The following is a 21302-nucleotide window of genomic DNA, read 5'->3' on the forward strand; positions in this document are numbered from 1 at the left end:
TACAATTAATTACGGCCATCTAAGATATGAATTGTGTTTGAATTTGATAAAAGGATGGAATGTGTGATTATATGTTATTATTATCATTATTAGCTAATGCAGCGTCATGCTGGGATACTATAATTATGAGTGAGAAAAGTTGGCTGTCATCTGCGGCGAGATGGAAGAATATTACATCTTTTCTGCCTTTGAAAACATCTCCCTGTGTTCATGTTCGTGGATACTACCCGGGGAGGACGTCACATGAACAGGACCCCAGGCATGATGCTTTCAGTGTGGGAGAGCGCGAGTCTAAGACCAACCCCGCAGACTGGTGTCACAAACTCACAAAGACCAGAACCTTCCACACTCACCCTCAGCTCAGATACTCAGTCAATGTTCACTTCCTTTTAAACTTCTTAAACCAAAATTAGAGACATGCTCACTTGCAAAGTCACAAGCTGAACCATCATTAATCACCAGTGGTGTAAACATAGAAGCAGTAGCTGTGTTTTTTTTTTTTTTATAAACATTTATGCTACATCATGTTCGCGATAATCCAGGACTTTCATTCAGTGACAAATTATCCTCCTCTTAAAGATCAGTAAACATTAGGGGACTAACAATCCTTTACACTGATGTATACCATGAACTACTACAGTGGAATTAAATTATTAGCAAGTTATTATTTAACGTCCATGTCTCTCACCCTCCGTATAATGAAATACTCATAGTGTTGCAAACTCATTTTAAATGTGAAATAGTGAAATGTTTTCTTGTGATTTGGAATTCAAAAGGTATTTTAAGATGCTGACTGGGAGTTTTTCCAGTATAAAACCATGGATAAAACGTCAGTCAGGTTAAGCCGTAACCATATTGAAGTAAATGTTAGTATTTCTGCAGACACATGTGGGTAGTGACCATGACAGTAAATTCTCTCTTTGTAACCGGCGGAGATAAAATATTACGTAATTCATTGGTTAGAAATTACTTCCATTCTCAATCAAAACGTTTTATAACAGGAACTTCTTATTTAAACTCTGTTCAATCACCAACCGTTACTCTTTCTGTGGACCAGGAAATACTCTGGGCCTCGTGCCCGGAAATATCTTTGTAAAGTTTCAAATGGCATGTCGCCATCTGCTGTTTAAACCTGCTGCGTGTAGTTGAACGTTACCTGAATATTTATTCTGGCGCTACGTCTGAAATTTGCTGACAATTTAGAATGCCAAAACGGTATTAGTATGTCCATACTTGCATAAAATAGTATACTAAACCCACATGTTTTTTGTTTTTTTCTCTTTCAAAAGATTAATGTCAAAAGGATTCGATAACAGATTTATGTAGAAGCGCAATGCTATGAAAAAGTCGTTTTCGCCCATCCAGGTTGTCCTCCATTATTGCATATTTTACATCTTTAGTCCAAAAGTCATATTAGACAAAGGGAACCTGAAAAAACACAGGACACATTAAAAAAAAATATATTACTTAATTAATTTAATGGAAAATGTATCAAACAACCATGATAAAACGTAATGGGCCCCTTAAATGTAGTAAGTGGTTGCACCACTTTTAGCCTGTAATTTGATATAATTACATTACATTACAGTCATTTAGCAACCTTATATCCTTCACAGGTGGAGGTTCGTGTAGGACTTTTGACTATATACTGTGTTATCTTCTACTTCCCTGTTTGCCACCTTCTGATCCTTGCCTGTCCTTGCCCATCTGCCAATATTTCTATTGGAAACACTTCGAGTTCGCTACTGGTTCGATTGTTCTGAAGCCTGACATTTAGTAGGTGTTACTTCTGGCTTCATATTCAGTGCCAGGTGCTACCCAGTTTATTGTACTGTAAGGTGCAGGTGTGGGAGTCAAGCTTGTTCTCCATGACTATTGTAACCTGTCATTAGAGGATTCGAGGAGCTTAAACTAAGCCAGGAGGAATTTATGGCTAGCCAAAATAAACTGGAGGGATTTCCTGCCTTCACAAATCAGAAGGGTGCATTCTGATCACTTCATTCAAGGTATAATCTAGCCAGATCAGATTGATTAATACCAGTGTTGACAACTAACGTTAATGTTAGTAAAGCTGGGTAACATTAGTCGGCTGGTTAACGTTAGCTAGCGTTCACAAACTTACGTGAACGTTAGCAGAGAGAGATCCTTATCTCAAAGGAGCACACTAGCCACTCTGCTAGTAATCTTGATTTGTCTTTCATATGGCTAAACAGCTCTGTGCCTCTAATAAATGTGTTGTAAGATTAATCAGCTACATTTATGATATCTCCCCTTTATCTCTCTTCATGTGAGAAAAACGGTTTCGAAATGTGCAAGCACTAATTCCTGATGATTTAACCCTGGGCACCCAAGAGTTTAATCCGCACACACAACATGCAAGTCAATGCTTTACATTCGATTTTATTTGATGCGCTACAAAGAAAATCAAACAGTAAATCGACTTAAAGAAAGAACAGGAGTAGAACTCCAGCAGGTGTTGCGTACATGAAAAGCAGGAAATAAAACTTGATCCCAAGATTGATTTCTTTACCCAATTTCTTACAGACTACACCGGGCTAAAGTGACCAGCCTTAAATGGGGTATCAGCCACAAAAGTCAGCGGGAGGAAGCAAAGCGTTCACTTCCACTTCACAGAGATGAAGGTAGTTCTCTCCTGGAAGGTGCACCGTCACGTAGCGTCCCAGCATTAGCCCGGGACAGGGAAAGGTTTTAGTCTCTCCTGCTGTCATAGTTTCAATCTTGCTGCACCTGCAAGAGGGAACAGAAAAAAGTTGCTAAGTGGCTTATTTTGAATAATAATTGTCTAATTATTAAGAGTCCTAACTATGAATATGATGCTGCCTCGGTTACAGTAGCTAGCGTGTGATGAGGGGGAAGCTTATTGTGCGGATGGGCTGGTAATGGAAATGATCTGTCAGTGTGAGCTGGTCTGTACTCTGGTCTGTACTGCAGAGTTAAAGTGTGGGCAGGTCTGTCCTCTGGTCTGTACTGCAGAGTTAAAGTGTGGGCAGGTCTGTACTCTGGTCTGTACTGCAGAGTTAAAGTGTGGGCAGGTGAGACAGACATTATGACCAGGCATTTCAAAAAAGTGTTTGTGAATATGAGGCTCTGCGTGTAAAGACGGCTACTGACCGTGCATTATTGATGCCGTTGTTCTCCAGGGAGTCGCCGATGAGGATCTGAGCTCCACTGATCCTGTCTCCACAGCAGTCTCCTCTGTTGGTGATGGTGACGGAGGTGATTAAGTAGGACCTCAGCAGGTCCACCCTCCACCAGGAGTTGGGGCTGAATGAGGTGTGGGCACAGGACGCATGGGAGAAATGAGCATCTCGGTTTCCATCAATGGCATTGGCTGCCTGGCTGAACGCTGCCCATTCGCCTGATATAAGCCCTGATTGAGTGGCCTTGCCGCGTAAAGCCACGTTCTCTGCAGGGGGAAATGAACACAACTGAGCCAACATGGCTGTAAAATTCTGTTACTTTATTAGCACCCTGGACAAACCCTGTGTCCTGTGCAACTGCAGAAGTACTGTGAAATTACCCATCATGCCTTTGGGTGTTCAGCCAAATTCTCCACGGCAGAGGCTGTAAGTCACTGGCCATCGGATCACTTTGGCTCATTGGGTTTATGAGTTGGAGGGAAAGGTTTGTCAGGCATAATATGAGTCTGATATGTGAAGCTGGCTTTCATGCTTAAACGTTTAGTGAACCAATAACATGAAGTTAAATTCCACAAGGTCTGATATTACTTCAGTTAAATCATGTCAGTGGCAATAGTATCTGAATTGAATTGTACTTATATTCAAGTGGTAAAAACATTTGCCTTTGGTCAACATTTCCAAACACCAATTTTTTTTATCTCACTCGGAACATTAATTTCAGACAACTGATCCAAATAGATATGGATAAAGATTGATGAAGATTTTTCAGCGAAACACCTGTACACTTTCATGTGCAGATGATTTCCATGGCAGTGCATGTGCATGGGGTGAAGTGTACCTTCTGTAAATCCTGGAGGAACTGAGCCTGGCTTGACGGCTGAAAGTGCCGCGATCTGAACAAGTAAGATTATCACCTTCATCCTGGAAAAGAGGGGAGAGATTATTGAGCAGAGACCAAGTACATTTTGGAAGTATTCTGGGGAAAATGTACATTTCACAAGTCAAATCTTCAAACAAATATTGAGTTGACATGTGGCTCTACATGGTGCATCCTCAATTTAATTTATTTGATTTAGTTAATTTGACGCAACAGATTTTTCTTCCAATGCAAAGCATTATGAAGGTAATGTGTGCTAGCTAACTTAGCTTAAGTAACCAGATAGCCAGCATGAACCACCAATGATGAGACCCTTGAAGGAACATAACTCTTGAACATATAAAATATTTTTTTACAAAGAGATGAATTCAATGTGAAGATCACGGGTTACCCCATTTAGGGTTAAGCAATTTATAAACATAGGACACAACATTGCGTCGTGGCTACATTTTCTCAGAGAAATAAACAGTGAAACTGAGCACAGCTAATGTTCAATTAAATGGTTGAAAGCTTTCAAAAGCTTCATCATTAATTTTGGTCAGATTGCTAATAGAGAGCTTTTCAGGTGCATCTGCAGGTAGATCTATTCTGTAAACTCACCTGTCAGTAAGGCAGCAGGTTCACAGGTAGATCGTTGGTAGTTATTTGGTCTCCAGTGCAGACGTACCCAGAATGAAGCCTCTTAAATACCCCAGAATGGGAGTGCACTCCCTACAGATCTGAAACTGAGGACAAATATTTGTGCAAGTGGGGTGTATGATGATCCATCAATGCAAAAAAAATGCATGAACAATGAGGCAACATCTTAATTTCATCCAGATTACCAAGGAAGTTTGTGCTGATGTGTTTATCAGGGGCCTAGTCAGAGCACCCGTCCCCCTCCCTCAGTGACCGATTTCCAGTCAGTTGAGAAAGGAAGGCCAATTTCATAACCAGTGTCAAACCTCTGGACACATTCAGCGCTTTTGCCCACGACGGAGAAATCAGCCTTCTTCTCAGCCGCCTTTAAACTACTAATCCCCTCTGCCAGAGGCCACAGATGAGGGCGACAGGCGACATTGGCTAAGATCTGTTGGCTGCCAGTCGGAGGGTTACTGGTTCCATCCCACCCTAGGTGTGTCGAAGTGTCCCTGAGGAAGTCACCTAACACTAAAATGCTCCTGATGAGCTGGTCGGTGCCTTGCATGGCAGCCAATCACTGTTGTTGTGTGAGTGTATGTGTGTGAATGAGGATCATCAGTTGTACAGCGCTTTGGATAAAGGTGCTATATAAACGCCAACCTTTTACCATGTGTGCAGAGAGGCCTCAGTGGAGACTGGCCAGTTGTCAAGGTAACGATGTCAGGAGAAGATACTCCCTTTATCCTTCACACAGGCTCACAAGTCTCCATGCTCAAGCAAAGCACATTCCGTGAACTATTTGGTGAGCAGGGAGCCGGCCTCCAAGGCCCCTCCGCTTGGCTGAGGCTAAAGGCAGCCGATGGCCAACAGGCTCCTCGTTGGCTGTATGGAGGTAAATCTTGGCACTGGCACCACTCTACTTCCAAAATGTGGCATTATTATTGTGAAAGATCATTGTCTCCTACAGACACCAGGCCTCTTGGGAGAGAATATTATCCGAGGCAGCTGGAGGATGACACGTTAAAGACCGGACTAGCCCTCCACGCCAACCCAGTGGGCCAGCAAGCGTGCAGAGAAGCGCTGGCTATCTGCCTGCCTCCAGGTTTACCCAATCAGATGGTGAAGTGGGGTATGTGTGTGCACTGTACAATATTATTGCCCCACCTAAGCAGGAAGTAGTATTCATGGGAAGGGTTTGGGGGGGTGCTGGAGGACACTTGTACCTGGACCTGGTGGAGCCATTGTCTGATCAAGCCAAGCAAGACTGTTCCTGACTAGTGGCCAGGGCTGTGGTCAACACTGATGGTGGTAGGGTGCCAGAGAGGCTGAACACTCTGGGTACATTGCCAGTATACCTGAAACGGCATCAAAAGGTTGCCTGCACACTTGAATAATGACACTTTGTGATATCCAGGTGCTCATATTTTATTGTATTCTGCAACAACACATGAAAATAATGTCCAGCTGCAACAGGTTGTGCGACCTGAAACCCCAAGTGATGTCTACATCCCAGCAGGCCTGAGTGGAGCAGACCATACCCCAGAACAGACACAGCAGGTAAATGCTTTTCTATGCGAGCACAAAGAGGTACGATACGATACACTTTATTAAAGCCCCTTAGGGAAATTTGTCTTGGACTCATGGCTACATACAGCTTATCAATGGCTCTACAAAGAAGATAACAGACAACACATTACAAAAAGTACACATACCATCCCTTATATTGCACCATCCCATATATTGCACCATCCCTTATATTGCAATATATTGCACCATCCCATATATTGCACCATCTCTTGAATACACATGACACTATCTAACAAACACACATGACACAATCTGACAAACTATACAGTATTTAAAAATCTGATGGAAGTAGGCACAAACAAATATCTTAACCGGTTAAGCTTCCATCTAGGTACCTTATACCGTCTGCCTGAGGCAAGAGCTCATATTCACTATGGAGGACATGGGATGGGTCAGACAGTATTCTCTGCGTCTGACTAGAGACAGACTGTTCCTTCCTCCCCATGACCTTCATGGCAGTCTGTACTAGACGCATCAGCTTAGATTTTAATTTTACTGTCAGGTTGCCATGCCATGCTGACATCCCATACCTGACCATGCTCTCTAGCACAGCTTGATAAAAAATAAACATAATCCTGTTGTCTACGCCATGTACTCTAAGTCTACGAAGAAAGTAGAGTCTCTGCTGGAGACGTGAGCACAGACTCTCCAAATGTGTATTCCAGCTGAATGTGTTGTCTAAATGAACACCCAGATACTTGTATGAGCAGACCTGAGTAATTGGTTCATTATGAATCACTACAGAACTATGCTCCCCCACTAGCTTGGGGTCTAAGATCATCTCCTGAGTCTTCCTCACATTAAGGATGAGGTGATTAGTGTCACACCAATGCACAAACTTCTCTATCTCATCAAAGTAAGCTGTGGGACGTGTGTCCTTGTGCAGCAGGCTAAGGATAGCAGTATCGTCTGAGAATTTAAAAATAAGATTCCTGGGGCAGCTGTTCCTGCAGTCATTTGTGTATAATGTGAAAAGAACCGGTGAACTGACACAGCCCTGAGGGGCACCTGTACTCATCGATTTAGCTCCCGAAAGGGTGTTGTTGACTCTGACTTGCTGAATTCGATTGGTTAAGAAAGAAAAAAAACCATTTAATTACAAAGGGGTTAACACTCATATGTTTCAGTTTCGTGACCAGTAGATGTGTCTGCATCGTGTTAAAGGCGGAGCTGAAGTCAACAAATAGTAAATGTGAGTATGACTTGGGGTCTTCTAAGTGTTTAATAACAAAGTGGGTGATGCTGTTAATGGCATCGTCTGTGCCCCACCCCTGCCGATAGGCAAACTGGAATGGGTCTAGTTGATCTTTCACCTCCTCCTTCAACACAGATACCATATACCTTTCAAAGCATTTCATAACAATACTAGTTAAAGCCACAGGTCTATAGTCATTATTTTCAGTTGGGCAAGGTTTCTTTGGGACTGGAACAATTATAGATCTCTTCCAGAATGCAGGGACAATATGTGAGTCCACTGACCTCTGGAAGATGGGACACCATGCTGGAGTGAGTTCTTCTGCACAGGTTTTCAGAAGAAAGGCAGAGATGCCGTCTGGGCCTGAGGATTTCTTTATGCATAATCGTTTAAATAATGACTGGATCTTAAAGGGGTCAACTCACACCCCAAGACTCTGGTCAGAAGTGGAAATGGTCTCCAGCACATTATTACACTCCAAAGAAAAGTCCTGAGTTTCAAACCCCAGGCCTTTTTGGATTATGTTCTATGGACAGATGAGTCACAAATGCTGCTATGTTATTATGTTTTGCCAAAAATGAAGGAAGTGCAGCCTACACAATCAGGTATCAATTGTCCCTTGTTCTTGTTCATTATATTAGCTGACTATTAAGGACTAATATTAGAACTAATGTTCCTATAATAAATTGCTTGTGGATTTTTGTTTTATACATTATGAACCATAGTAATATCTGTGGTGTTATTGGTCAAAAGTAATCTTTGTTAGGAAAATGCTAAATATATACTATTATACGAAACTAAACCACAGTTGCTTATACTGTCATTAGTTTCATTCAGCCGATATTAATCTCTATGCGCATATCCTGACATAGCCATTTCAGTAAAACAAGAAAATGAAATAATAACAATAATCCAGCTATTACTACTATTAGCACCATATTTTATAACATTCACGGTTTAACTTTTATGCTGTGACATTACCAATACTGCGCCTTTAAACCCAGAAACAACAGCTCACTCCCAACTTCACTAGTCTAACGTTGTTCTCCCTGCTGAGCCACGTGGCTATGCTAACATTATGTCTACTGATGTTTTTCTCAGAGAGGGTGGACTTGATCTTGGAATCACAGAACACCATGAGTGTCCAGCTGCAACAGGTGGTGCGACCTGAAACCCCAAGTGATGTCTACATCCCAGCGGGCCTGAGTGGAGCAGACCATACCCCAGAACAGACACAGCAGGTAAATGCTTTTCTATGCGAGCACAAAGAGGTGTTCTCCATGTCTGCCCATGACTGTGTACAGGCCGATGCAGTGTTTCACCCAATCTCCACAGGGCAGGCACCACTGACAAACCCAACCAAATCTCTACCAGGAGGTGCGTACGTTGATCCAAGGCATGTTGGAGGCAGGAGCGATCCGCAAGACCACCAGCTCTTGGGCATCACCCATTGTCTCAGTGCCCAATAAAGACGGCACTTTAAGATCTTGCATAGATTATCGTAAACTCAACAGTGTAACCTCCAAATATGCCTTCCCCTGGCCCCGCGATAGAAGAGTCTTGCACTCTGCTCTCGAAGGGCAGGTTCTTTTCCAACCTCACCAGTGGATACTGGCTGGTGCCATCACACCACAGTGACTTTTACAAAGCCCACAGGGCTCTATGAGTTTAGTAGAATGATGTTTGGGTTGAGTAATGCCCCTGCCACTTTTCAGAGGCTTATGCAGTCACATCCGGGCGATCAGAACTTCCAGTCTCTTTTGATCTATGTTTCTGATATTATTGTGTTTAATTGTATCATTAAATCAATTGGCTAGAGCCAATAAAACATTTGAGAAAAGCCTGGGCATATGCACACATTTAGTAAAATAACAGTGCTGTGCTTTTTGAAGAGAGTTAGAGAACTGCAAGACTATCTTTTCAGTAAATTAATAAATATATAAATAGTCCATTTTCATTTTCAAGTCCTTCTTTGAAGATCTTTCTGCACCATATTTTTTTCTAGCTTTACCCTCATTCCACATTCTCTGTTCACATTCCACAAGGTCATCTGTGATGTGCTGCCTTATGCATAATTTCAGCAAATGCTTCTCAGGCCTCTCACTGCTGCCTTATGCATAATTTCAGCAAATGCTTCTCAGGCCTCTCACTGCTGCTGCAAAGCTAGGTGATCCGGTTTCACTGGAGGAAGTATACCGTTGGATTCACACCTTAACGCTATAAATAAAGGGAGGTCACCAGATAGACATGGCATGTGATGGCAAACATTCTCCGTTTGTGTTGGCTGAGTCCTTTTTGGTGTACTGATGCTGCCTTGTTCAGTAAACTTCCTGGTGAGAGTCATTATCTGTGGGGAGTGGCAGGCCTGCCAAAAGGATTTATAGCACATTTAGTAATCATTAATGACACTCACATTGCCTTTATATAGGGAATGGAGAAATAGAAAGCCACAACACATGCAACCTGTGTGAGGTGAATATGTAACGTTATTAAGGAAATGTTGTGATAAATTGCATACCTTTTTGTTTTGAATGTGATACGACACTGTTCTTTGATATTTATTTCTGAACTCATTCAGGGGAGTCAGTGATGCTATTCACAAGCTCTATATTTGCTGCTGCTAAACTGTTCTACAGCCACTGAGCCACAGACATCCCTACTTCATGTTACAGCCCAGAATTGTACAATTTCAACTTCTTTCTTACACACTATTGTGCCATGTGCTGGAATACAGTATATTACATTATTGGCATTTTGGGTCTTATCCAGAGCGGCGTACAGTTGATTAGACTAAGCAGGAGACAATCCTCCCCTGGAGCAATGCAGGGTTAAGGGCCTTGCTCAATGGCCAAAGGCTCTGCGGATCTTATTGTGGCTACACTGGGATTAGAACCACCGACCTTGCGGTCCCAGTCATGTACTTTAACCACTACGCTAAAGGCCGCCCTCCCTCCCTAACTCACCACCATGATTAGCCTTAGACTGTCATGGCACTTATGTATAGATTGTATAGATATTGTTACTTGTATAGATATTGTTGTTTTTTATTGGCTGTTGTATTGTTGTATTCTGGCTGCCAACTGTGGTATGCTAGTTTGGAAGTTGATTGTACACTTCAAGGGTTCTGATTATCTGTATGTTTACACTTGGACTCGGAACTGTACTGTCCTCTCAGGTCCTCTTCACAGTTGTGTTTGATTTGCACTTCGTTGTACGTCGCGCTGGATAAGAGCATCTGCTAAATGCCATGTAATGTAATGCAATGGTTGAGTCACCCTGGGAGAGGCCACCCTGTATACTCAAATGTTTAACTTTTCAGTCAATGTCTGTACTCTGGTCTGTACTGCAGAGTTAAAGTGTGGGCAGGTCTGTACTCTGGTCTGTACGGCAGAGTTTTCAGTCTTTTCAAGCCTTATTATTCCACTCTGTCATTCCAGCTGAAAACTTTGAATCGTTGTCCACACGGCTACAGGACAAGTTACCAATCGAGATTACCAGTTTACAAATAACACCAACATTTCTACAGGTGATGTATGTAGAATTGTCATTAGCAAGGTCTTCTGTGATATATGACCTTATGCATCATTTTGGCAAATGCTTCTATGCTAGGTGATCTGGTTTTCATTGGAGGAAGTATACAGTTACATTATTGGCATTTGGCAGTTGGATTCACACCTTGAATAAAGGGAGATCACCTGATAGATATGGCATGTGATGCCATCTGAGATGGGGGCATGTCAATTCTTCAGAATGTTTCAGAGGCAAACATTCTCTGTTTGTCCTGGTTGGTGTGCTGTATGTTGAACGTCTTTGTCCAGTGAACTTCCTGGTGAGAGTCATTATCTGTGGCAAGTGGCTGGCCAGACAAATGGACCCAGCGATGACTCATCCAGGAAGTCACACAAGATCCCAGAAGAACATGCAAAGACCTGCAGGCCTCTGTAGCCTCAGCTAAGGCCAGTGTTCTTGACTCCACAATTAGAAATAGACTGGGCAAAATGGTCTTCATGGGAGAGAAGCAAAAGACCGAAAGAAACCTAAATGCTCAGTTCACATTCGCAAACAGAGTGCCTGGATGATCCCCAGGCCTTTTTGGATTATGTTATATGGACAGATGAGTAAAAAATGCTGCTATGTTATTATGTTTTGCCAAAAATGAAGGAACTGCAGCCTACACAATCAGGTATCAATTGTCTCTTGTTCTTGTTCATTACATTAGCTGACTATTAAGGACTAATATCAGAACTAATATTCCTATAATAAATTGTCTGTGGATTTTTGTTTTATACATTATGAACCATAGTATATGTGGTGTGTGCAGGGAAAAATGCACAAATAAGATATCACAGGTGAGAATTGTCCGATGAAACAGATCCAGTAAAAAACATTAATAGCTATACTTGAGTTTAACTTTCGTATTTATTTGCAAAGAAATGACAGAAAGTGAGAAAGCTTACCGGCTTTCTGATTTGAATCAGACATAATACGACTCTTATACACACTTTTCCAGAAGGGGGGGCTTTACCAAAACAAAAAGACATGAAGCTGGCCACGAACATTTATCAGTAATTTGTCTTCTGAATACCCCTTGTTGACCTTGCTGTAAGACCAGAATGTGCTAGCTGAGAAGCAGAGACCTTAAGGTCAAAGGCTGTCTGTCTGCTGGAGAGAGACAGAGAAAGACTCATAGTAAGCACTTAATTCAGAAAGTGGTCTAATAGTAATAAGGATTATCACTAAAAGGTTATTTGTAATCATGTAATTGTCTTTATGTTAACACACCTTGTCAATTAAGAATCAATTAAGAAAATTACCCTTACAGGTGTTATTGGTCAAAAGTTATCTTTGTTAGAAAAATGCCCCCTACAACCAAAATAACACATTCAAATGGTCATAAATCAAATGGTACCATTTAACCATGGTAACTCTTGATCAAGAGGGTTTCAAGGCAGTCCATTTTACCTAAACATAGGGACCACCATGAATCACAATTTCTAATGCAAAAAATGTCCTGTTATTTGTCTGAATTTGCATAAACTCAAAGTGCAATTGAAGACTTAAACAAATATCTCCTTGCCACAGGTTGTGTAAGGGTTGGATTAAAGGCTCAAAATAATAAACTCATTCACCAGCTCCCAGCCCGGATCTCCTGTCTCGGGTTACTTTTCTGAAGAATAATGCATAGTCAAAGCTCAACTGAACAAATATTATATCTATCTGCCAAAGCTTAGATACACAATGGGTCAACATATCGCCTATATAATGAGCACAGACCACACATCGATATCAGAGTCTCTGCTGAGATCAAGGTAAGCTTTCGCCTATGTGTCATTTATGGGGCTTCCGTTATGTGACTTCCATTTGATCTGGATTTTCAAGTTATTAATGTGATATGAATTTATGCAGGTTTGGAAAAATCGTCCAGTATACTATCTTGCACTGCTCAAAGTCGAGTTTAAATGACATATTCCCAAGTGCCCAGTTTCCTGGGTATCTGATGGAAACATCATATTTGTAGACGATTAAGTTTAAAATGAAAATATTTTCTCATTAGAACATGGAATGCTAAATGAGTTTCAGAATGGTTTTAGAAATATACATAGCATTGTTACCGCTATAATCAAGGGTTCCTACGATATGACCAATGCTCCTGACTGAAATGAATACTGTGCTGCAGTATTCTGAGACCTACCTGAAGCTTTTAACACAGCTGACCATTTGGTTATGATACAGAGGCTGGGTAATCTTTCGTAACCCCTGAAGTCTCACCGGTCTCGGGTTGCCCCGGTGGTATTCATTCCCTTTTTCAGGGCACAATTTTCAATCACTATGGTAACAGGATATACTGTTGGAAAGCATTAAAACTCACAGTTCTATCACTAGATGCCATTGCTTTAGCGACAATGGTTCCTTATTTTGCAACATGTGGGTGGTAAAACAAGTGTGGGGGGACCTCACCTTCTCTGCATTTTGGAAATCCACATACTACAAGAAATAAGGTAATGTCAATGTCCTTTTCCAGCAGACCAAATGCATAATAGTTTCTCATTCTAAAAATGTGCTTGGAGAGACACTCATATAATATCATTGTTGTTTGTTTCACCTTTGTATACTTCTAAAAAAGTACTTGTAGAAATTTTATTATCTATGCATTGTATTGGCTCTCACGAACATGCCCAACTACAACCATTTGTAACGTACTTGCAGAGAAATTTGTTACCCCCATCCATGTGTAAGATATGTGTAATTCAGTATAACTCCAACTCATCAAAGAACAGACTACCGGCATGTTATTGAAGTGATGACTAATTTAGCGAATAGTCAATTTATTTATAATTTGTTAGGCTTGCATAAAACAACACAGCATTTTTTCACCTGCGTAACATTTCAAATACACTCAATATTTTGGATTGAATATTTCTGAGATGTTCCATGTTCGTGAGCATCTACATATATTCTCGAAATATTTAATTATTATTCAGAATACTTATAAATAAAGAGCCAGCCAGCCTTTGAATACTAAGTAGCATGTGAAATTCTGGAATGTGTTTGACTTGTTTATGGGGGTTGACAAAAATCAATGGACCTCATTGAATATATCCGTTATATTATATCGTCAAGGTATTATTGTGATTATAGGAAGAAGCAGGAAAAAGGAAAGGTTTGTCCAAACTTTTGACAAACCTTTTTTGCCACCTAAAATTGTACTCCCAGGGAGCAATATATAATTAATTTGTACCTTTTTTGCTTGGAAAACATATCAATGTGTACCCAAAGACCACATTACTGTACTTTGAGGGTACATTTGGGAAATTTGATCCTTGAAGAACAAAAATGTACCTCCAGTGCAGTGTGTTTGTTTTGGATTTATTTGAGTCTTTTATTGATGTTGTTCATGTTGATCTGCCAAATGCCAAATGTAATGTAATGATTGTTTTTGTCATACAGGAAAGAATGATGAAGTCCGGAAAAGTCTTCCTCGCTGTGCTCTATCTCCTGCTGTACAGCAGCTTCTCAACTGCCAATCTCGACCCAGATGTTGTAGATCAAGTGGAGAAGGGTATCAGCACCACTGTTGAATTGTCAGAAATCCTGAATGAGCTGGTAGAGTGGGCTTCAAAAGCCGAAAAAGGGGGAAAGATTATCCAGAAAGCCATTGGCATCTTTGGCAAGCTTGGGAAGATTGCAGCTAATCTAGGTCCTCTTGGAGCAGTGGTGGGTTTAATCTTTGCTTTTATTCCAAAAGAGGACCCATTGTTAGAGTTCATGAAGGTCCAGTTTTCAGAGGTCAACAGGAAACTGGACTCCATGGCACTGCAAATAAACACTCTGGGAAAGGAAATTGAATGGGCAGCATATGCCAGCGCCTACTCCCGTGACGAGAACAACATAAAGAATGCCTGGATTAAACTGAGAGAGTTCATAGACCATGCTGCTGAAGCAAAGACAAAAGAGGAGAAGATGAGAGTGGCTGAAAGATTTGTCACTTTCTACGAGACAACTGGAACAGAGAGCAGTGTTTTTAACTTTCACAGATACCTGACTGAGAACAACCCAACCAGCCTGAATCAGAACCTTTTAGTTCTTGTCACTCAAAAGTCTAAAGGGGATTTTAAGACCCTTGTGCAATTCACTTCATATTTTACTTCCCTGATGGTCACTGGCCTGCAGCTGAATCTGTATTATTATGCCTTAAAGGGATATGATGGTAAGCTTAAAGCGAAAGAGGCAGTCACACAGCTATCCAACATCCAAGAAAAGATACAGGACGTCTTGATTGAGTGCACAGACAACTTTGAGGTGTGGGCAGAGAAGGATGTCCAGCAAATAGGGACCAATCCTTTGCCAGATAATATAAATCTTGCCTACAGGATCAAGAAGCATTTGGACAAGAAGTTCAACTGGTTTGAGTGGACAGTCATTGTACATGAGAAAAAAGATGGAGAAGAGAGGACTAATGGAAACTCCATTAAAGTTATCGCTCAAGACAAAGTAGTGATACACCTCCTACACAGGGAGAAAGGGTTCACTGTAAAAGGGGGCATTAAAACCGCAATGAAACAGGAATGGAATAGAAATGGAAAACTCTGTGCAAACAAAATTTCCAAGTGGCCCATTATTTTTTCAAGTGTCGCTATGAAGCATGTAGAATACATTCATGAGCCTTCAGATTATGATCAAACAGTCGATAATGAGTTAGTGAAACTAGAATGTCCAATGACGATGATGATTCTATCTGGACATGTGCAATACACAGGCTACACAACATTTACAATATATTTAAGGAGTCAGAAACTTGTTGAAAACCGTCCTTGTTCTGATGTGAACTGTAACAATGGTAAATGTAGACAAATTAAGGACACGTCAGGTGGAATCTGTAAGTGTGAGAAAATGTTCTATGGCCCAACCTGTGAGGGAAGTGTACAGAATGACATTGACTTTGCAGCCGTGGAGAGTGAGCTCATTGGTATCACTTTCCAGCCTGTGCCAGACTTGACTGCTATTTATTTTGATCTTCGGGAAATGAAAGAATATATAGGAGCCCAGCTGGACAACCTACGGCAAGACATCCAGTGGACACACATATTCATTAAATACAATACTGTCATTGAGAAATTCACATATTTGGCAAAAGTGCACAATTTTCTTAAAAAGGAAAGAATGTCACAGGATAAGTATGTCTTAGAGGTCGAAACCATTTTTACTGAAGGCACCACATTCCCTTTCATGCTGCACAAGTTTGATCTGATGATGCAGGGAAAAGGCTTTGGAGATAAAGCAAATATCCTGGACATTCTTCGGCAATTACTACTCACAGAATCAGCTGATCATTCAAATCCTATAACAGCATGCTCTAAATCCTACAGTGAGAGAATTGATTATTTTGTTCGCATTATGTTTGCTATGGAGCAGGAAGCTGTCTTAGGCTGGCAGAAATATTTGTTGATCAAACACAAGTCACAAAAGCCAGTGACTCCAGAAGAACTGCAGCTTGGCCCTAAAGCTGTACAAAATATGGTACACAGACGTGCACATATGAGGTCCAATGAATATGTGATCAATTTGTTTAAAGAGTATATATCTCAGCAGTGGACCCTGTTCAACAGGAATGGCTGTGGCCCACTCAAGGCAGAGCTCCTCTCCAACAGTTACTGTGAGAAGCCCTATCATAGCACAGACCAGCAGGAGGTCCCACTATCATGCCAGAATGATTACCAGCCCTTTCCAGAGACGGAGCAGTGCTCTAAAGGAAAATGGAGAGTCCTTCCTGTCTGCTACGCTCATCCTGAGAGGGGGAGCACCGTGTGTACACCTGAGAAAGGAGCTACAGTCTGTACATCCTCCTGTCATGGGGGTTGGGCCTCCGCCAAAGGGCAGACCAGTGACACCTACCGATGCACCCAGCAGCCCTGTCCTTCATTCACTCCCCCAGCTTGTGACAGATGTATCAAGGACAGTGCGTGTGGACAAAGTGAGGTCTGCCGCAATGGTGAATGTGTGGACGGATGCAGTGTGTTTCGCTGTGGGGTAAATGCACAATGTTCCACCACAAACCACGTCCAGAGCTGTTCCTGCGTGAGTCCTTGGGTTCTGTGGGAAGGACATGATGCACACTCACAGGGATGCCGCTACCAGAACCTGAGATGGGTTCCTCGTTCCCAGAATGATGGTATTCCACAACGTACGTATCTTAATCAGGGTGCATCAGGGTTGAGTTTTTGAGGATATTATTGTTGTAAAATTTCACTACAAAGAGCTGTCAAGTAAGCATTCAAAGACCTCACTATAGCAAAGTCATAGCACCTAATAGATGTTCATGAATTCTCCCTATAACCTACTTGGATACTCTTTACTATAGGGGGTGTCAATGATGCATTCATAAAACCACAGTTAGCACAGTCATAGCACCTTTATAGATGTTCATGAATCCTTAAGTAAATTAATACGTACAGTCCTGTGATTCTATGAATGCTTCAATGACACCCCCCTATAGTAACACATTACACTAAGTTTGTAGTGAAAATAATAATTAGCATAGACTTGAAGGTTAAACACTCCACATGGTGGTCAAGCATTATTCAGTGCCAACATTATGTAAAGTAAGACCCTTTTGAAGTCAATGGCCCGGTTACCTAATCTTGGCCCTGAAATCCAAATGTGGACCCACTTTTATCTTCATGTTGGTAATTAACAGACAAATGAATGTACTTGATGGGCTCCTAGGTAAGAGGAGAGCAGACAATCTGCCCTTCAGGACCATGAAGCCCTGTGCACTATATTGATGAGATCACAGGCAGCACTAAGCATGAATGTAAATCCTCAATGACAGCTCATCAGCTTGATAGAAATGAGTGAGAGTTCTCCGTTTGCTGTCCTTTGACAGATACTGTGAAATCTCGAACCGAACACCATGTTTGTCGAGCTAGAGGCCCAGATGGTGGATGGCATGGAGGATGGATCTGGATCCATAGTGTCAACACCTGCAATTATGAATATGATTGGAAGGAGAGGAGGGCTACCAGTTTTCAGGTATGTTGTGAGCGTATATGTGAGTGTATGTATGTGTGAGTGTGTGTATGTGTGTGTGAGTTTATGTGTATGTATTTGTGTGTGCGTATGTTTGTGAATGTATGTGCTTTTTCTCTTGATTGTTACTCTGTTTTGGTCATCATCAGCAGCCATGATAATGATAACAATAACAAAAACAATAAGAAATTCAACTACAATAAATATTTTCACCTCACTAGTGTTGGTCTTGTTGCAGACTAGATTGGCTAGTTTCCAAAAGCTTGTTAAGTCAGGTTAAGGGCGCATGTACATTTCAGATTTTCTCAGGGGTTATAAAATCGGGAGCTTGGATGGCGTCTCACACTTGGAGGGGTCTGATCGTGACAACCGTAAACCAGTGGTCACCAACCCTGTTCCTGGCAATCTACCATCCTGTAGATTTTCATTTCAACCCTAATTTGGCATAATTAATATCAGCTGAACAGGATCTCTAGCTAATGAATGAAGTTGGTTACCCCTGGCATAGACTATATGGGCTCTGGAGCTGATCTGAAAAACATAAACGGAGTCGGCAATGGGAATCAAAACACAGAATCTGCTCACAGGGCCTCTCACACCTGACAAATTCAAGTCAAGCCACGTCAAACAAACAATCCAGAGCCTGTCAGCCAGTTGGATCAAATCAGAATGATATCTCACACCCACAGAGTAGCAATGTTGAGAAATTCTTTGGTCCCGATCTGAAAAGAACAATCAGTATCCCGCAAGTCATATAATGTACAGTACGCCTGCCCTAAGTCAGTGACTTCTAATGTCGATGGGACGCTAAGGAAATAGTCTACAATTGTCTACGATGTCATCACTGTGTGACTGTATGAGGCCTGATGTCATCACTGTGAGACTGTATGAGGCCTGTTAGTGAGGGGCTGATGTCATCACTGTGTGACTGTATAAGGTCTGATGTCATCACTGTGTGACTGTAAGAGGGTTGTTTCTGCAGGTGCTGGTGGACCCCTGTGGGAGCAGCGGAGTGCAGTGGTTGAGTGGAGGGATATACCACAACACTGTAGAGATTGGCCAGGCTATTTCATGGCCCTGGATTACATGCCTGGTGTGCAGGTGAGTCTTCGTACAGCTTTAATATTGGTTTCAGTCACAGGTGGACGATAACACAGCAGCTTTCACAAACTGCAAACGTATGAAGGGAGTCCACATGCACACGCACACATGCAGTTACTTACTTGCTTAAGGTAACCTGTTGTGTCTGAGGTTGACCCCTACTGCTTGTTATGGGTTGGCTTGTGACTGTAAAGTCTGATGTGGGATGCACACTGCTTGCCACAGACAGTGCACATGAAAACCTACCGTGTTCTGTCAGTTGCAGCCATGGTTTCAAAGCCTCCTTTGCTTCTTCACCAAGTACTTTTCAGCCTGTTTTCCTTTACCCCGTCATGAGATGACCTACACCAACTGGTCCAGTCAGAGGTAATTTTCTCCAGTGCATCAGCGTCTAGTCCACACTTCTGGAGGGAGCTCTTCAGTTGGTCTTTGTAGCGTTTCTTTTGTCCACCAGCAGAGAGATGACCCAGTCTCATGTGTCTGTCAAGGATTCTCTGGGGCAGGTGGTGCTGTGGTATTCTGATGGTGGCCAAACCATCTCAGCTGGTGGTCCACCATGGTAGCTTTGACACTTCTGCTGTTGTTAGTCGGACGATCTGAGATGCAGGACACTTTCAAAATGTGCTAAAGCCATTTCACATGTAATATGTACAGACCTGTGGCCTGAAACACTGCGACTTTGCTGGTAAGGTACAGGTTGCTGATCTGATCCCTGAGGCGTCCAAAGGAGGATGAGGCCTGTTTGATCTGGTTCTGGATGTCCAGGTAGATGTTGCAGTGAGAGGATGCCCCCAAGGTATTTGAAGTGTGGAGAGTCAGAGATGGGGAAGATGGGATGTTCAATTGGGATACCACATGACCAAGGGCAGAGGACTTCTGTTTTGTGGATGTTAACAGACAGCCCCATTCTGCTGTATGCTCTCACCGCTGCTGTAAGAGTGGGGTGTCATCAGCATATTATAGCTCAAATATGCATGCATGCATGAGTTTTGTGGTCGTATGAAACCTCCTGATATCAAAGAGGTTCCTGTCCAGCCGGAAGTCAAGGTTCCCCCAATCCCTACTCCCCCCGTCCCTGTGCAGGAGTTGTGACAGAGGAGAAAGATGTTAAAGAGCACACAACCTTGTCTAACGCCGGTGCCAACACTGAACGGCTCTGACTCGTCTCCCTATCATCACCGTGGCACTTATTCCCACATGGACCGGCTGCAAGATGTTCACAAACTCCCTGGGGCAGCCACGGTGCAGGAGGACTTTCCAGAGAAGGTCACGGTGAACAGCGTCAGGCTTTTCAGAGGTCCACAAAGGTCATGAACAGACCTTCTTTTTGTTCCAGTTACTTTTCCTACAGCTGGCGTGCAGTGAAGATCATGTCCACAGTGCTTCTGTTCTTTCTGACACCACACTGGGGTGCTGGGAGAATATCCTCAGTGATGTTCTCAATGAGTCTGCAAAACATGACCTTCACCAGGACTTTGTTGTACGTCACTCTGGATAAGAGCATCAAATGCCATTAATGTAATGTAAAAGAGAAGACTTACACACAGGGCTGCTTCCCTGTTCACCATATGGGCAAGCCAGTGGCAGCAAGCTGTAAGCTAGAGGGTACTAGACACATCACAAAACCCTGTGGGGTCCCTCCCCACTCACACACTACACACACACAATAACTTATTGTGGGAGCGGTTTCACATTTGACTTTTAATAACTGTTTTTCTGTTTCTAGTCAGAAGAGCAATCCAGGCATTCCAGGAAAACTCTTTCGAACGAGGCATGGACTGATGTGTCACTACGGCTATAGAGACAGCGGGAAACGTGACAGCAATTTCTACTCTCTTGTGAAGAAACAATGTATTTAAACTTGTTGAATCCTTATTTTTTTTCTTTCCAAAGCAGTCAATTATAGATATTAGTTATTAGTAATTGAGAAAAAAATGATTTGTGTTATCCGGCATTGTGCAGCATAGATTGTGTCACATAATTTTTTAATCATTAGAGATATGTTTTAATTGAATCTTTAAAAAAAAATTTTTTTTATTTAGGCTATAAAATATTTCAAAAATCATTATAAATTAATTTACCAATTACTGTCTGTGTAAGACTGCTTAGCTTGTTTTAACAAAATCTGTCTAGTCTAATCTTATTCTTATCAATGAATCTACTGTATCTATTATGTATGGGAATAAACATGCAAGGCAAAAGTCTGCAGGGATGTGAATATATTATTTGATGG

The 21302-nt window shown here is 41.9% G+C and overlaps 2 protein-coding genes across 3 annotated transcripts in view; one reads left to right on the top strand and one right to left on the bottom strand.

The window, feature by feature from the left end:
- Positions 1 to 2384: 2384 nt before the first annotated feature.
- Positions 2385 to 21302, bottom strand: part of LOC133123803 (fucolectin-1-like) — a 125245-nt gene continuing 106327 nt past the window's right edge. Inside the window, exons 3-6 of one of the 2 annotated variants that reach the window (XM_061234376.1) lie at positions 4639 to 4763; positions 4000 to 4082; positions 3133 to 3427; positions 2385 to 2748 (exon numbers count right to left, since the gene is read on the bottom strand). In XM_061234376.1, coding sequence (XP_061090360.1) covers positions 2583 to 2748; positions 3133 to 3427; positions 4000 to 4081 — 543 coding nt within the window. In that variant the 5' untranslated portion in view covers position 4082; positions 4639 to 4763 and the 3' untranslated portion in view covers positions 2385 to 2582. Of the gene's footprint in view, positions 2749 to 3132; positions 3428 to 3999; positions 4083 to 4638; positions 4803 to 21302 lie in introns of those variants that run through there. The other variant, XM_061234385.1, reaches the window with a different exon arrangement.
- Positions 11576 to 21040, top strand: LOC133123798 (uncharacterized). The gene is made up of 5 exons (XM_061234362.1): positions 11576 to 11624; positions 14390 to 17123; positions 17826 to 17971; positions 18951 to 19069; positions 20796 to 21040. The coding sequence occupies exons 2-5, from the start codon at positions 14396 to 14398 to the stop codon at positions 20926 to 20928; spliced, it is 3126 nt and encodes a 1041-aa protein (XP_061090346.1). The 5' UTR covers positions 11576 to 11624; positions 14390 to 14395; the 3' UTR covers positions 20929 to 21040.

The sequence above is a fragment of the Conger conger genome, chromosome 1 (genome assembly GCF_963514075.1).
Source record: "Conger conger chromosome 1, fConCon1.1, whole genome shotgun sequence".
Lineage (NCBI taxonomy): Eukaryota > Metazoa > Chordata > Actinopteri > Anguilliformes > Congridae > Conger > Conger conger.